This window comes from Lissotriton vulgaris, chromosome 9, assembly GCF_964263255.1.
Source record: "Lissotriton vulgaris chromosome 9, aLisVul1.2, whole genome shotgun sequence".
NCBI classification, from domain to species: Eukaryota; Metazoa; Chordata; class Amphibia; order Caudata; family Salamandridae; genus Lissotriton; species Lissotriton vulgaris.
Genome location: NC_141697.1, coordinates 1,177,852,444 through 1,177,871,254, shown reverse-complemented (window position 1 = coordinate 1,177,871,254; position 18,811 = coordinate 1,177,852,444). Strand labels below are relative to the sequence as shown.

At 42.5% G+C, this 18,811-nt stretch overlaps 1 protein-coding gene across 1 annotated transcript in view; it reads left to right on the top strand.

The window, feature by feature from the left end:
• The window catches only part of LOC147692971 (protein SSUH2 homolog), a 159,828-nt gene that overhangs the window by 130,933 nt on the left and 10,084 nt on the right, over positions 1-18,811 (top strand). Inside the window, exons 11-12 of the mRNA XM_086939220.1 lie at positions 8,677-8,782; positions 10,335-10,442. Coding sequence (XP_086795346.1) covers positions 8,677-8,782; positions 10,335-10,442 — 214 coding nt within the window. The remainder of the gene's footprint in view (positions 1-8,676; positions 8,783-10,334; positions 10,443-18,811) is intronic.

Here is an 18,811-nt window from a genome sequence, read left to right as displayed (position 1 = left end):
GTTCGCAATCAGATAGCGGCTCTGTTAAGTCGGCAGTCACAACAGATTCACGAATAGGAACTACATCCACAAGTTCTTCAACCATTCTTCCAACGGTGGGGGCACCCACACATAGACCTGTTTGCCACCCACGAAAATGCAAAATCCCAACCTTCGCCGCCAGGTTCCCACACCCACGGTCAGAGGACAATGCAATATGGATGAACTGGTCAGGTAGATTTGCGTACGCTTTTCCGCTTCTCCCCCTCATTCCACTAGTGGTGCGCAAGCTCAAACAACAGTCTCTCAAGCTCATTCTAGTAACTCCCACATGGGCACGCCAGCCGTGGTTCACCACACTACTAGATCTCTCTCTAGTTCGGCATCAAAAGTTACAGCTCACACCCTCACTGTTAACACAGAACCATGGAGAAATAAGGGATGTACCATGTTACAACGCATACCATTTCAACTACCTACTGTTACAACGCGACCATTACAACGCATACCATTACAACGCATAGCGCTTTGAGGTGCTGGATAGTGGTAAGTATAATTTACTATTCTAACTCCAGTCCCCGTGGACCCTAGGGAAGGTGTTGGATAGTAAATTATACTTATTCCCTATCCTAGAGCGCCCCCCAGCGCAATGCGTTGTAATGGTATGCGTTGTAAAAGTCGCGTTGTAACAGTATTGCGTTGTAACAAATGCGTTGTAATAGGTGTATACCAGAAATAAGACACCCAGACCCGAACCAACTGAATTTGGCGATCTGGCTCCTGAAGTCTTAGAGTTTGGTTATCTTAACCTACCACCAGACTGCATGAATATCATTAAAGAGGCTAGGAAACCCACTACTAGAGCGTGTTATGCCGCCAAATGTAAAAGATTTGCAATATATTGCAAACATAATCACATTGATCCACTGGATGCTTCCATCCAAAATATCATTTGTTACCTTTTACATCTACAAAGGTCTAATTTGGCTTACTCTTTTATACGCCTACATCTTGCAGCAATTGCAGCCTATTTACAAAACAGACAACACCTGTCTCTTTTTAGGGTACCTGCAATCAAAGCATTTATGGATGGATTAAAAAGAATAATCCCTCCCAGGCTGCCACCTTCCCCAGTATGGAACCTAAATCTTGTCCTTACGAGACTCATGGGACCCCCTTTTGAGCCTCTGCATAAATGTGAACTGCAATTTCTCACATGGAAAACTGCTTTCCTTCTTGCTATTACCTCTCTCAGAAGAGTAAGTGAAATACAATTGTTCACTATACAAGAACCATTCTTTCAAATACATACCAATAAAGTGGTGCTCAGATCTAATCCAAAATTTCTTCCAAAGGTTATCACACCTTTTCACCTAAACCAATCTGTAGAGTTACCTGTGTTTTTCCAAAACCCAGACTCTGTAGCAGAAAGAGCCTTACACGCGTTAGATGTTAAAAGAGCTCTGCTATACTACATAGATAAAACTAAATCCTTTAGAAAGACAAAACAATTGTTTGTATCTTTCTCTCCTCCACACAAAGGCAACCCTATCTCTAAGGGTGGGATTGCCAGGTGGCGTGTTAAGTGCATTCAGATATGCTATCACAAAGCTAAACGCACACTAACAGTTCCTCCCAGAGCACACTCCACTCGCAAGCTAGGAGCCTCTATGGCTTTCTTAGGAAATATACCATTAGAGGACATATGCAAGGCAGCAACATGGTCTACACCACACACCTTCACTAAACACTATTGTGTTGATGTGCAAGCCAAGCTGCAGTAGGCCAGGCTGTCCTTAGAACATTATTTCAGACTACTGCAATGGATACAAGCGACCACCGCTAGGGGAGACACTGCTGCACAATCGATGCATAGTGTACGATCTGCAGCTCATATGCCTCAAACGGAAAATGCTACTTACCGGTATGCATCTGTTCTTGGCATGTAGAGCTGCAGATTCGTACACGCCCTCCCGCCTCCCCGGACTTGTGTCCATTCCAGTTCTCATCTTACTTAGATGCACACGCATGGACATCCTTTTTTTCTCACTGTATCTCTACTAACTCCATCATTTCCCATCATGGCGTAAAACAATCTAAGGATTGAGCCGATGCCCATTGCGCAGTATTGTCCAAGGGAGGAGTCCCCTATATTGTGACTACAAAGACTTCTCCAAGAAGACATCAACCTGCAATCATCCGAGCCCAACTCCAGGTGGCGATCTAATGCATAGTGTACTAATCTGCAGCTCTACATGCCAAAAACAGATGCATACTTGTAAGTAGCATTTTCCTTATTTTTCTTTTCCTTCATCCTATACGTTTAATGGAAAACAAGTCAGTGAGCTATTGACTAAAATTCCAGTACTGGATATGAATGTGTTACAAATTATCTGGATAACACTTTCATCCCTGAAGTTTCTTTTTGCATTGAGTTTAAAGAGCCTTCAAAATCTCTTTTAGTTAGACCTTACCGGGTCATTTAATTTTTTATTACTGAACCCACAAATTAATTTTGACAAACGCCTGCATTCCATTGAGATGTTATTTTGCCCTGGAGACCATACACGTATTCCAGTAACTGGTGTGGAGATTTATTGCTCTTACTCATGTTTGTAATCTCTGCCCAACACAGAATCACATTGGAGTCCTCATTACAGTTTTCCTTTGTCACACCCACATTTTTGCTGAGAAGAATAGATTGGCTACCCTTCATTTATGTCATGAGACAACAGATCACCAATCACCCATAAGGCAATCTCCCTGGAATCCACCTTTCAGGTCTAAGGTTACCTTTGTGCATTGGGACTTAGAATTCAGGTCTAAAGTTAGACTTCAGGTCTAAAGTTAGACTTCAAGTCTAAAGTTAGACTTCAGGTCAAGGACCCAATTCACCAGGTAAACTTAGATTTTAAATCTAAGTTTACCTTTGTGAATTGGCCCCTTAGACTTTAGGTCTACAGTTAGACTTCAGGTCTATGTTTACCTTTGTTAATCGGGCCCTCACTGTTATCAAAGACTTCAGCTTTTCACTTGTTCTCCAAGTGAACCCGGTCACAAGAAATGATTTTTCATACAAAATCTTTATGCATCTTTCTTTAATATTTCTGTAGATTATCCAGCCTCCATTGTCCTAGACATTGTTTAGACAATGCTAAAAACTACCAGGGAACCTCACACCTACTACTCTGAATATTCCAGTATGGGCCAGCAAGACAAATCCTACATGCTTGCCAGCTTGGTCATATCACACAAGTCATCCAGCCTCCTTGCTTCCTATTATAGCTTGACACTGACCCTTCACTGCACTCTACTTAGTCCAGGGGGTAATCCGTTGCAATGGCACATTTTTTATTAGGGTACAACTGCAAATTCAGGGTTACTTTTCCAATCCCATCAAGGCCAAATTAGCCGTTCATTCATCTGTAAATTGAATGCCTTTAAACTGTGCAACTGTAACATGATTTTTAAAGTGCTTAGAAAAACAAATTGTTAGCCTTCTGAATAATTTTACTGGAAAAAATTCAGCAACCTTACACATGTACACAGGAATGTAATCACATGTACAAATTAAGTAGTTCTTGAGTGTATGTGCAGCATTGTATTTAAAAGGGAACAGATACCACACAAGAACACTTGCTACTTACTAAGAGTGTAAAATAGCCAATTAGAGATTAATCCAAGGCTACAAAGATCTTAAAAGAAAGAAGGTGACCTCAAAGTGTGTGTGAGACAGCCCAGAAGATGTTAAAATCCTGGCATATATTGGTTAGTGGGCAGGAGGCAGATGAGGAGCAGAAAAGAGAGTAAAGTAGAAAGATGGCGAGACTATGAGCAAACAGAAATGGTGCGCGGAGAATAAAAATGAACCACCTAAACTCCCCACGCAAAAAAAGGAAAAAAGTAGGTGAGAGGTTGGATTACAGCAAGAAAGTAAATACAAATATTTGTTTATGAGCAGGCAGTGGTCCCAGGAACCATTGCCTAATCTTAAAAAATGAGACAGCAGGGTTTTTATTTTTTTCTTTGTAAATGTACCCCGTTTCCTCTAAGGAAAACGGGCTGCATTTAGAAAAACGGATTGCTTTATTAAAAAGCACTTACAGACATAGAGGTCTGCTGACATCAGCAGGTCACCATCCCAGTGATCGCTGTGGTTCGTAATGGATCGCAAACTGCAATCTACCTCATTAATAATCATGAGGTAGATCGATTTGCGACACACAAGGAATCCCTAAACGAGACTCATTGAGTTTCATACATTAAGAATGCTGATTTCCTAATTCTGATTCAGAGATAATCACAATTAGGAAATCGGCATTCCTGGTGTTTGTACGTCTGGCCCATAGTGTCTTTGCTTAGTGCAGTCATTTTGTGTGGCATTCTACAGAATTAAACTTGTTTTGAATTACCATTGCATCCCTGGCCCCTTTACGGGACTGTTACACATTCAGAAAGCACAGACACCACACTGACAAGTATGTAACATAAATTTGTGTGAGGCTACAATAACCTGGACTTTAACACTCAATCTTTGGTACTCTGATCAAGGTTCAGGTACCCGTGGGTTGGAAAGCCAAACTTTGTAGAACTAGGCCAGAGCTCTAGTTTACACAACAATTCAGACACTTCAATGCATGTGTTCCTAAAAGGCAACGTCTTGTCCTGCAGCAGACATGTTGAGCAATTGCTAGTGTGCAGGGATACCTGTTTTGCAAAAAGAACATAAGTGGTAGTCATGACTTTTTTTGATACTGATGAATGTCCAGCAAAAGACCGAATATACAAAAAAAAAGGACACAAGGCCAGTGATCACAGATTGATAAGGTACAATTTATGAGAAGAAAACATAGACTACTTTTCTAAACCTGAAAATATACATACCCATACTAGCATCTTGATACACATGACCATTGGAACATCTGTAGAAATGAAATGTCTGGGAGTTTTGTTACATCGGAAATACATGTCGACCGTAACATTTTGAAAACAATTTACCAGATTTTTTAAATTTGGTGTTTAAACATAACTTTAATTGGGTGAAAAAAAACATTTTCATTGCACTAATTGTTCCATGTACATTACTTTACCAAGTTGTAAACATTTAGAAGGGGTTAAAACTCTAGCCCTATCCGTGCTGATGACAGAACCGCTCCGTCATCAGCTGCGGTGGGGCTGTGCTGATGACGGAGCGGTTCCGTCATGGCCCTGCCGCCGCGCCGGCGTGGCGCTGATTTCGCGCCTGCGAGGCGCGTTCTATTGAGCATGCGGGGCCATGACGGAATCGCTCTGTCATGAGCACAGCTCAACCGCGGCTGGTGACGGAGCGGTTCCGTCACCAGCACGGCCCCGCCGAGCGGCCGCCCCGCCCCCTTAGCACTGCGGCGGAATAGCCGCCGCAGTGAAGGGGTTAATACATGTGAATCCAGAAAAATTACTGACATATATCACGTCTTTAAATAGTGTAGAAAAGAGCCTGTGGCTAATACTTCTGTACACTGGAGTAAATTGCCTTGAGCATGCCAAGAAGCGTGTCTTTATCCAAAGTGCATATTCATTACTTTTCTAAGTTGTAAACCTTGAAAAGGGATAAAAATATATGTGAACCTAGAAAAATTTCTGACATATATAGCATGTCTTAAAATAGTGTAGGAAAGGGCCTGTGGCTAATACTTGTATACACTGGAGTAAATTGCCTTGAGCATGCCTGGAAGTGTGTCTTTATCCGAAGTGCATGTCTGAAGATCAAATGGGTCTAATGGGAATAGGAGTACACGGTTTCTACTTTGGTGAAGGGACACAGTAAGGGCCCTGTGTGAGAGGACAGTCACATCCTTTCTTACACAGATGGAAATGGCCCTCGTACTTGTCTACATTACCAAAAGAATACCATGAAAGACTTTACAATAAGTCATGCTTCTGGTAATACCGAGGGGTTAGTAACCATTGGACTGGATTGTAAATCAAGAAAATACGCTTTTACGACTATAAGTTAGCTAATGATTGCATCTGTTTATACACACGAGTAAAAACATAGTTAGTGTAACACCTTCCTTGCAAACCTGTTCACATTTCATTTTATGTGAAATCCTCCTGATGTAATCCTTAGGAAAATACACAATTTTAAGATGGTTAATTTTGTTCAGAAAATCTATCCAGGCACTCATATTGAGAGTAAAGCAGTCTGTATTCTACAATATTGCTGTGTCATGATTGCACCCATAGGTAAAGTTGCATGATGCACTCTTAAACTGTAGGTGCAAAATTGTGATGTACCTCGTTTCTAAAATCCTATTGGTTTCTTGCTATATTACTGCTGAACACTTTACCCTAGTGGTGCATATGTGTTACTGTTCTAGGGCATACACATTATGACAGAATAAGCTACTCGTGTCATTCTTGAATACAGATAATGCCATTTGTGTATTTCGTTTGACCATAGTTCTAATTTAAAAACTTTCTATTGCATGCATTTGAGTGATCTATTTGTAAGTATAAGGAAAATTATGTGTTACTAGATGCCATATTTAAAATGGATTTGTTTTTTACCAGTACCGTGTATACTGATAACAAACATTGGGCCATGTATACTGGTAATACATAGATCCATACATATCGAAATTCGAAAGCTAGATACAGAGACGTTTTAGGGCATGGTCAAAGTGTGCAATTGCACAGGGCGACCACCTTCCAAGGGGTCCCCTGAGAAACGGAACTTTCTGTCTATTTGACCTTTGTTTATTCTACTTCCCTATCTAAATCACTCCCCTTCCACATAGCGTTTCCTCTAACTCTGTCTCACAAACCCAGTGTCATCCTAAGGTTTTTGGAGTCTCACGTATGACATATTCCAACTGCTTTTTCATGACCTTGTTCAAATGTAACATAAATAATGTGGTATTCTTTGGCATCATGGGCTCTAAAACGGGTGATAACATTAAGGTTTGTTCCATACAGAGGCCCCCAAAATATTGTTGCCTGGGCCTCCCAAAATACTTAAGAAGACACTGCCCAAAAAAATGCAAGTTACTCAGGAGTATCCATTCTGCTACTCCTGAGTTACTGGCCAGCATTGTGTGGAATGCTGGAACTTTTAAGCCTATACTTAGCAGTAAAATTGAAACTACACAAATGCAACATTCTTTGGCTAAAATCTACAGCCGGTTGAACATTACATGCATGATATGACGGCCTTGAGAGCGACACACATTTTGATTGGCTATAAAAGACACTTTTTCTTTTTATGATTCCTTTGAAATGTTCTTTGCTTTTTGGGTGTACCTCATTCTAAACAAACAAGTGTCTAAAGTAACACTTTAATGTTGTTTTCTATTTCTGGGACACCAGTACACACAGCAGCTGCCTTAGAAATCCTATTATGTAGAAGCTAAACCCCATCCCCTGAAACTTGAAAAAACAGTAATTTAATTGCAGCATCACTTTGACAATATTCATATATTGTTTGGCATCTGAATATTTCAGTCCTTATTTATAAAGCCAGACCTTTAACAGCAGGACTGATGTGCAGAAGGACTGCTGATGCACAGGCGTGTGGAAGGCTGCAACTAGATGGGACCTTCTGCATCCTGCTCACCCTTTGCTTATTCCAGCCTTCCACACTGGGCATGACCACAGCACACACGAATCAACACTTGGGTGCAGCTTTTTTTGTGTTTAGCCTGAATGTGGTATATTTTTTAGCATCATAAAAATCTTCATCCACGAGATAGTTACACAAATTCTACAACGCACATGAAAGTTGAACACAATTATCCTTGTGTCTTCTCTTCACTAAATTAAAAGAGATTTTAAAGTTTCAATTTATTAATTAAATTACATTGGGTGGCATTTGAAAAGCACAGACCAGCCATGGAGCAGTAGAATGCTATAGTGATAACATTTGTCTTTGAAGGAGATGGTTGTCGGCCATCAGTTGTTCTATATGGAAGAGTATGTTGTGCGGGGTCCTGTTGATGTTGCACTTAGGATAGTATGCTGTGCGAGGTCCTGCTCATGTCAATTTTGAATAGTATATTGTGTGAGGTCTTGTTGATATATATGGAAAAGTATGTTGTGTGGGCTCCTGCCTGGGGCCTGTTGCTGTTGTTATGGGATGGTATGTTGTGTGGGGTCATGTTGATCTTTTACATGGAAGAGTAGATTGTAGATTGTGCGAGGTACTGTTGATTTTGTGCGGGGAAGAGAATGGTTTGCCAAGCCCTGTTGAGATCCTGTTGGTGTTGTGCATAGAAAAGGATGTTACGTGGGGTCTTGTTGATGATGTACATGGAAGAGTATGTGTGCGGGCTTCTGTCAATGTTGTACATACAATAGTATGTTGTGCTGGGTCCTCTTGATGTTGTACATGTAAATGTATTTTGTGCATGATCCTGTAGATATTGTGCTTAGAATATGTTGCATGGGGTCCTGTTGATGTTGTACATATGTTGTGCTGGGTCCTCTTGATGTTGTACATGGAAATGTATGTTGATCCTGTAGATATTGTGCTTAGAATATGTTGCATGGGGTCCTGTTGATGTTGTGCATGGGAGAGTTTGCTGTGCAGAGTCTGGTTGAAACCAAATTACAAAAAAAACAGGATGTGCTCGGGATAGAGCAGGTAATGGGAACTGCATTCGAAGTCTTTGGTGTTGACTCACTGTATGATACAAGAATGTTTCTTTTCCTACCTGACAGGAAGAATAATATCCATGAATATTTGTCTGACAAGAACTCAGGGTTTCCCACTGAGCTCTTCGCGAAGGTCACCGGCAAGCAGCTCTTTACAGATGAACAATTCATGGTAACTCATAATCCATGATTTTTATTTGAATATTTATTTTGAAAAGTAAATATAATTAGTGAGTACAAAACTCAAGTACCTTTTACCCTGTTGATGCTTCTACATGTGAGTCCACCGACTGCACCATCAGCTGCTAACACAGTCCTGTCAATGCACCAGAAGCCTGGCATGCACCACATTCCTCCAGTACACGTCCTATTCTGTCCCTGTAACTCACTTGACTAGCCCCACCACCACCCTGCAGCATTGCATGGCCCACTCAGTCTTAGCATGCATGTACACCTCACTCTGTAGTACTGCATCACCTGCACACAACTCATGGATGCCAATGGATCAGAGGCCTGACATGCAACCGGATTCTCCCAGTATACAGCTTATTCTATTCCGCTAACTCACATGACTAACCCCACTACACCCTGCAGCACTGCATGCAAAACTCAATCTTAGCACTCATTTACACCTTACTCTGTACTACTGCAACACCTGCACACAACTCATGCATGCCAATGGACAGGAGGCCTGACATGCACCTGGATTCTCCCAGTATACAGCTTATTCTATTCCGCTAACTCACATGACTAACCCCACTACACCCATGCAGCACTGCATGCAAAACTCAATCTTAGCACTCATTTACACCTTACTCTGTACTACTGCAACACCTGCACACAACTCATGCATGCCAATGGACAGGAGGCCTGACATGCACCTGGATTCTCCCAGTATACAGCTTATTCTATTCCGCTAACTCACATGACTAACCCCACTACACCCATGCAGCACTGCATGCAAAACTCAATCTTAGCACACATTTACACCTTACTCTGTACTACTGCAGCACCTGCACACAGCTCGTCCATGCCAATGCACCATGAGCCTGACATGCACCCCACACTCCTCTGGAGTACAGACTATTCTGTTTCTCTGCCTCACATGACCAACCACAACATAACCCTGCAACACTGCATTTAAAACTCAATCTTAGCACTCATTTTCGCCTAACTCCAATATTGCATCACCAGTGGTTTCCTTGTAACAAGATTATTCTATTTTTATTTTTTGGCTCTGCTCTCTTTCCATTCTGGCATCCATGAATCACAGAAAATAAGGCAGATCTAATGTCACCAGTGCTGGGTGTGTCCCTTTGAGCCAGTGTTGTCACTTGTGGTTGCCACTTCAATGGACCTTTCGTTGGTGTTGCTAAAGCACAAATTGGCATCCTTTATATAGACCTGCTAAAAATCTGCTGGAGGACTGGAAGGGCTTCCAGATAAAGAATGTTTTTCACCTTCATATTTAGTACGTTCCAAATAGATGACTATGCAAGTGTTGTTATATATTTTGGCACCATTGGTTGGATAACCTTTTTAAACAATTAATGAAGTCAAAAGTATTCTTAACTTTGCCCTTAGTAGCAGAATTGGAAGCTTAAGCTCAGGAGTGTTGCATGATGGTAGGTTTGTGTTTAAAACGATGACTCTGCAGCTTCATAAGTAACAGACGTGATCATAACTGGTGCCCAGTTAACCCTTGATTGCTTTTCCTTTCCTAGGTTTATCCGCTGATGACATTCCCTGATGCTTCCATTAATCAGGCTTCCCAGGTTGCTATTCAGCAACATCAGGCCCAGTTTGCTTCAGCCTCTCGCATTGTAAGACAGGTGAGACACAACAGATTTTTCAGGTTATGTTGGTGTGACACGTTTGGGTGACCCACCACGAAAACAGGTGCTGCCACACATGGATACCCAGTGAGGGAGGATGGTGCTTTCTGACATATGTCTACAGTTAGTTTAACTGAGTCTAGGTACTCTTTAGACAGGCGGCTTGTTTGCATTTGAGCTTAGAGTAGGTGCTTCCAAGTAGTTTTCTAAGGTATTCATATGTTCTTGATATGCAGCATGAGTTGCATTTGTCTGATCTCTGCCTGTTGAGCAGAATGTTATATATATATGAAACACATGTGCATCAGATGATTTCATAGGCATCTAGTGTCACATGCCATGTGCAAGACAGTATTCCAGCTTCATTGACAGGGGTCAACATAGGTGGGATGATGCTGATTTCCAGCAGAAGGCTAATTCAGAGGCCACGTCCAATGGCCTGGATGGCTTCTGTCTCCTCTTCACTTGTGCTTGTTTGGAGGACACTTTATAAGTAGGGGAGATCTATGGCACATGTCCAGAAATGGTACTGGTAAGACATTTGAGAAGTAGAGTTCCTGACCACGGGTAGTTGGTATCTTGTGTGGTGGTGTGCAGACTCATGTAGGGAATGAGTATTTAATAGATACATCTGCAGTAGAGGAGATGACCCAAGAGATCTGAGCAGGGTTGTCATCACTCCACTATTCAGGCAATAATGGTGCAGGACATGGATTTGTTTAGCACAGCGATGCAGGACAGACATTCACAGGGGGATGGTTCTGGTTAAAATGCTAGTCCGAGATCATTTCTGACATTCTCAATCAAATGCAGAAGTGCTAGTAAGTGAAGTGCACAGATCATGTGGGGGTGTGAATAACAGGGCAGTAGAGACAGTGGCCTCTAGAAGCTTGCTCAATGTGGAGGTAGCCTAATGAGTATTGTTAGGAAGGGAGTGGTGTTTTATATGATATACTATTAAATAGTTAAGAGGCATTTCAGTATTTGTCATTTAAAACTAAAGAGTGACAGTCCTTGATGCATGAGGAAAATGTTGAGGCCTCCAACCCTGTGACTGGTCAGATGATCATACTATCACATTCTTTATCAATGAAAAAGTTAAAGTTAACCCGGCTCAAGTATCCAAGCCTAAAGTCTGGAAAAGAGACTTGAAAAAACTCAACCCAAGCTCTCTGCCCCCTAACAGGTGCAATGTCTTACTGCCACCGACAGGCGATACGGATGTTCAAACACTGACTGACCATTATCTCAACGCTATGACCTCTATAATTAATGAGGCTGCACCTTTTCAGCTAAAAAGAGCCTCTACTAAAATTTCCAATCCATGGTACGACGGGAGACTCAATGAAGATAGACGAGACATGCGAATGGCAGAGCGTACCTGGAGATCAAATCAATCGGGAATGCACCTAAAAGATCTGAAGAGAAAGAGAAACGACTACTTCAGGAAAATAAAACGCTCAAAAGCAGACTTCTTCAGCCTCCAGCTCGACCAAGCAAAAAAACGTCCGAGAAAACTGTTTGAGCTAATCAGATCACAATCCAAGGATCAACCTCAACCACTCATCACTGCGCGTGAGGCACCATCCTGTGAAGACTTCGCTGCTTTCTTTTCTCAAAAAACCGACAACATAAAGAGCAATCTCCTCATTGACACACGCCTCTACTCCAAACCACAGTGCCTAGCAGCCACTGAACCTAAAAACAATGCCACATGGTCAACCTTTGGCACATACTCAGAAGAAGAAATTGGCAAACTGCTCAGCACCCTGAAACCATCCAATCACCTCACGGACCCCCTCCCTGCTGCAGCAGTAAAAGACTTCACCCCCGTGCTTATCCCTCTCTGGACTAAAATTATCAACAGCTCTCTCCAACAAGGAAGCATACCTGACTCACTAAAAGTTGGTCAGGTCACACCTCTCCTAAAGAAACCTACAGCCGACCCTTCTGATCTCAACAATTACCGTCCCATTACCAATATTCCCACTCTCGCCAAACTGCTGGAAAAATGCGCACAACTACAATTGACTAAACACATTGAACAATTCGAGCTCCTCAACCCGCACCAGTCAGGCTTCCGAGCAGGGCACAGTACAGAAACGGCTATGACTCACATAATTGACGACGCGCTTCAAATGCTAGACCAAAATGACACCTGCCTCCTCATCCTCCTTGATCTCTCTTCTGCATTTGATACTGTTAAACATGAGAATCTACTAGAGCTCCTAAACACAAGAATGGGCTTATCTGGAACTGTTCTCAAGTGGTTCACCTCCTTTCTTCACAACAGGGCGCAGAAATTCAAGAGCAACAACAGGATGTCCTCGCCAATACCCGTAACGCTAGGTGTCCCCCAAGGATCCTCGCTATCCCCAACTCTATTCAACCTAGTCATGGAACCTCTCACCACCTTGCTACAAGCATCCAATGTACACTTCCACATGTACGCAGATGACACCCACTTTATCTCAAATTACAGTCCCCCAAGGACATCTTGCTCCTGAATTCAATGATCAGAAGCACCCAATCCTGGTTTGCCGACAATCATCTCAAACTCAATGCCCTGAAAACAGAGTTCCTTCTGATCTCACCTCCAGCGAAGGTCTCCACCACTCAAATTTGGCTTAAAGACCTAACTGCACTCAATGTCCAACCCACCATCGTGGACTCAGCTAAATCCCTAGGCATAACACTTGACACCAATCTGAACATGCAGCAACATATCAGCAAGGCAACAAAGGGAGCAAACTTCCAGATCAACACTCTGAGGAAACTTAAACCTTACCTCCCAGCCAAAGACTTCCAAACCGCAGTACAAGCTCTAGTCATCCCTCGAATTGAATACGGCAGCATCACCCTCTGCAGACTCCCCCTAACTACAACCGCACCCCTAAGAGCTTCTCTAAACGCTGCAGCGAGACTCATCACTGGGTCAAAAAAACACTCCCATATTACCCCTGACTTGAAAGCCCTGAACTGGCTGCCATTTGAAGCCAGAATACATCTGAAAATCGCCTGCATGACACACAAGGCGGTACATCTAAACTCACCAGGATACTTCGCTCAGAAACTGACAATCTCGGGAGGAGCTAGAAACACCAGAGGCACCAACAATCTTCTGCTGAAACCTCAAAGATTCCGGAAGGAAAAAACATATAAGCGCTCCTTCTCGGGAATGGCGCCTAGGATCTGGAATTCTCTCCCGGCCGAAACCAGGCTTATCTCTTCCACCACACTCTTTAAAAATGAAGTAAAAGCTATCCTCATGGCTAAATACACCTGAACCACTATCTTGATCACTGTTAGTACTCTGCACCGATCTATACTACATGTTTGACCCTTTTGCTTATTTGTTTTAACTGTTTATTACTCACAGGTTGGCTCTGTAACCGCATATTTGTATTACTCTGTACTCATGTTGGGCTTAGCTGCCACCAATTTGTACTTATTGACCTATTGTTTTATCTTTTTAACCATGCTCCCACATGTACTTCTCTTTGTAAAGCGCTCTGATATCTGCAAGGATCTTGTCCGCGCTATATAAAACTTTCAAAATAAATAAATAAATAAATGAGATGGTACTGCCTGACCCCTGGGCAGGAGAGTTTGCCCAACAGTTAGTTCAGCTGAGGTTTGCCAGACAGAAGCCAAGACAAGAGTTTCCATAGATGTAATGTTAAAGAAGTGCAGGAAAAATAACTTTCTAAGATGGATGCTTAGCACAGGTGGCTTTAAAGCCTACAACAGCAACCCATTTTGCCAAGAGAAACCTGAGAATAATCTGGGTATTAACTGGTTGGAAGGAACCTTGAAGAATAGAGGTCGAAACCAGGGCGAAGGCAACACATCTGTCCTCACTCAGCAGGTCTTAATGGTGAAGACCCACTATAATTGTTTGTGTGCTCCAAAGTGAAGCATCCGAAGGGCACTTGTTAAGCGCATATGGGAAAACCTTTGTGGGGAAATCTGTAAACAGTCCGGAAGCGGCCCACAATGTTAGGACATGCAGTGGTACTTGGTTAACTCGCACCAGGGGTCAGGACACGAGCATTGGGACAGTGCATGCCATCATTGCAAGGATAAAATGATTATAGATCAGCCCACATGGGAGACAGCAAGATGATGCACAGTCACTATCAAGGAAGAGCGAATCATCCCTTGACAATAATTGTTCCCACTCTCTTCCGAATGACACTGAGACTTTGATTCATATTATATTTATATGCAAGAAGTTAGATGACATATGGAGAAGTCTGTTGAAACCTCAATTTAAGCTGCATGGAGTAAGCTCCTGCAGGCAGGCCGTGATGCTGTTGTAATCCCTCCCTAGTGCAGCTACACTGTCGCCTAACACAGTTCTTTGATCTGATAGCACTGAGACTGGAACACACTAGCTGTTCTCAGTAGAGATATACTAAAGACTACAGTAGATACTGAACTGGACCACTCTGTCCTTTTAAAAAAATGCAGTTTATTCATAACTTCAAACAGGCCTGCAAACCTGAGTCAGCAGTGCTATTATAATTGGACTAATTGTACGTCTCTATATTCCTGTATCTATTTTTTAACTGTTTTATCTAATGCTATTCTTTTTGATATCAGCCTGTAATGTTTTGAATGCAACAGTTTTAATTAATCATGCATAATAAATTACTTACTTACTCACTGTCTTGTTGGGAGAGTGAATCCTCCCTTGACACTGATGGTACACATTGCATTGCTGGGAGACGGAATCCTCCCGTTCCCGTAATGGTGCCCACTGTTTTGCTGGGAAAGTGAATCAGCCCTTGGCACTGATCATGCAACTATCTTGCTGGGAGAATGAATCCTCCTGTTGGACCTGTCCCTTTTTGCGGGGTTATCGCCAAACTTTTTGCCTTCCTCCTGTTTTTTTCTGACCTGTTTTTGTTGGCTTTAGGACTGCACATTTTACCACTGCGAATTAGTGCTAATGTGAATGTGCTCTCTCCTTTAAACACGGTATGATTGGTTTACACCTGTTTAGCATATTTAATTTACCTGTAATTCCCTTGTACATTGGTATCCTATATACCCAGAGTCTGTACATTAATTGCTACTGGTGGGTCTGCAGCGCTGCTTGCTCACCCACAGAAGTCACCTTTCAAACATGTCTCAGACCTGCCACTGCAGTTTTTGCCACAGTGATTTGGCATGTAAGGTTACTTGCCAAGCCTGAAACTCCCATTTTACCACAAATAGGTCACCCATAAGGTAGTCCTTTGGTAGCCCTAGGGGCCGGGTACTGCATAGATAAAAGTTAGGACATGTTAGGACATGAGCACATTTATAAAGCGCATGGCTGCTCCTTATGACGTGTCTCCGTCCAAGTTGATGATGAGCTCAGGGAGAAATAGCACATCTAAAACATCAACCCTATTAGAAGATAGAAAAACAGAGAACTGATGATAAGGCCACTTCTAGAACAGTGGGAAATAACCAGGTGTTGAGCCTCTTTCGGTACAGCAGTTCCGCCGGTTCCATCCTTAAATAGAGGGGCAGTGAATTCCAGGCTTTTATAGCTACAAAAGCAGAGTGACCGCCCCACCAGACTTTTTTCACCCGTGGGATTACTGCTAGATTTGTGCCAGAAGATCTAAGACTCTAACAGGAATGGTGTTTGGTCACCAGTAAGGTCAGATAACGTGGACCCTTATCTTTAAAGATTCTATTGCAAAAGGCAATGGCTTTAAATATAATTCTCTCTGTAAATGGCAACCAATGCAAAGTGGCCAAAGCTGGCCCTGCAGGAGCACGCCTGGGGAGATTTAGCACTAAGCGGGCCTCAGCATTTTGAACTCTCTGTAGTTTCTGAAGTCTCCATTTGGTGACCCCTAGATATAAGACATTTTAACTGCAAAGTGACTGCTGCCTGTACAATGATTTTCCTGGCCGAGAGCCAACTAAAAAGACATGCAGCCTAAATTGGTTAACAAAGTAGAAATATAGTCCTCATGAACAATACATACAGGAGTCCAGTTATACATGCATTTCGTTGTGTACATTCTAAATAGAGAACTATTTTATAAATAATAGATTAAAATGGACACATTCTGTTATGCTCTGATATAGCAGCAATCAGAGAACAAAGGCAACTATGAAAGGAACTTACAACATTATTAGCAGGAGGCAGTAACTGACAAAACTGGAATGTGCCCTGTGCTGTGAAGATCTGGTAGAAAGCGCCCTGCTATCAAGTCAGGCTCTAAAAGGTGTCTCGGACAGGCCAATAGGGCAATCAGGCAATGCCTAATGAGCTGGTCTGAAAGATCAGTGTGTATGCTGGCTTTTATGCAGTTTGTCGGTCTGTTTTGTGGCCAGGTGGGTCGTTTTATTACTGCTGATTTCACTGATATTACCACAGACATTGCCTGCAGCAAACACAAATGAATGCAATTTCCCATACAGGTATCATTACAAGTTCAAAACTGTACTGATTGGCAAATGTGGGCCACTTTATTTAGTTATCTGGTGCTCAGGCCTATTTTTTGTTCCTGTCTGACCCTGACTCTAAACACAAAGGCAATACTAGGGGAATCATTCAATACAAGCAAAAGTGCTTGCACTGAACTGAACTACCTTGTGATAGGTTGTTCTCCTTGTGAAAGAGCAAAATGAAGTCACTCAAAGCGAAGTTAGCCAGTTGCTGAAGTAGGCTGACCCACTGTCCCTTGATGTATGCTGTAGTGGGCGGAAGCAAAATGTGAATGACTCAACAACAGGATGAAGAGAGCTGGCTGCAAGCCTCTTTAAGTAAGGATGTTGTACATTTAATGTTTGTAAAATTGAAAGGTTTTCCACTGACCCCAAATCTAAAAATAAACAGTAATTTGTCAGAAGACTTAGCCAGACATATGACACTGTCTTTGAAGCACAGCAAATGTGACTAGATAAATACAGAATTTGAAGCCATCTTTATTTATTGCTTGGACTTCACAACTCACCAAAAATCTGCCGGCGACCCACAGTTTGAGAAACACTTCTCTAAAGAAATGCACTTTGCATGCATGATGGGTGTGTGTGTACCGCATGTGAGCCAAGCACAGTTTGTGTCTTTTTTCTGCCCAGGGGTCTGTCACTCCTTTGTAGAGAAGGTGCTGATATTCAGAAATGGGAGCCACAGAGTAAAGTAGTAGTCAGTCTGCTTGAGCGTTTTGCTGAGGAGCCTCTGGCTGTAATACAGACAAGATGCCTGTGCAGGAGTGTCCATCTGCATGTATGTATAGGTGAAAGTCCAGTGTGTATCTAATAAGTAGGGCTAGCTGTGCATACCTGTGAAAGAGGGGTGTGTGTCCCTGGTTTAAAGTAACATAATACATTTAATGCATAGGTGTTGCCCTGAGACTGGACATTCTGCTGCTGGCTACAAAAAAGGAGAAACAATACCATAAAAAAGAGAATGGATCAAAAGAACAAAGCCTCGTATGAATGAAATGAGATTAGTTTAATCTACAATGGCAGAGAATCTTCAAGTTCTGAGGTTTTTGAAAGGAAAATGCTTCTTACCAGTATGCATCGGTTCTTGGCATGTAGAGCTGCAGAGTCGTACACTATGCATTAGATCGCCACCTGGTGTTGGGCTCGGATGATTGCAGGTTGTTGTCTTCTTGGAGAAGTGTTTGTAGTCACAATATAGGTGACTCCTCCCTTGGACAATACTTGGACAATACTGCGCATGGGCATCAGCTCCATCCTTAGATTGTTTTTCGCCATGATGGGAAATGATGGAGTTAGTAGAGATACAGTAAGAAAAAAAGATGTCCATGCATGTGCATCTAAGTAAGATGAGAACTGGAATGGATACAATGCCGGGGAGGCGGGAGGGCGTGTACGACTCTGCCGCTCTACATGCCAAGAACAGATGCATACCGGTAAGTAGCATTTTCCGTTTGATGCATATGAGCTGCAGATCGTACACTATGCATCGATTGTGCAGCAGTGTCTCCCCTAGCGGTGGTCGCTTGTATCCATTGCAGTAGTCTGAAATAGTGTTCTAAGGACAGCCTGGCCTACTGCAGCTTGCTGCTCGGCTTGCACGTCAACACAATAGTGTTTAGTGAAGGTATGTGGTGTAGATCATATTGCTGCCTTACATATGTCTTCCAGTTGTATATTTCCTAAGAAAGCCATAACCCCTGCATGTGCCCATTCCGTGGGTACCCAACAGCGACTCCCCGGCCTCTCCCTCCCCTGAATGCCCGCATGCCATTCTTAAAATAAAGTCAGCCAACAATACCGGTTATTAGTGATGGTCGTTGTTGGCCGCAGTTTTATTAATATTAAAACACATACTGGTTATGCAATTTTCCATTTGCGAACTGTACCCATCAATCATACATGTCATA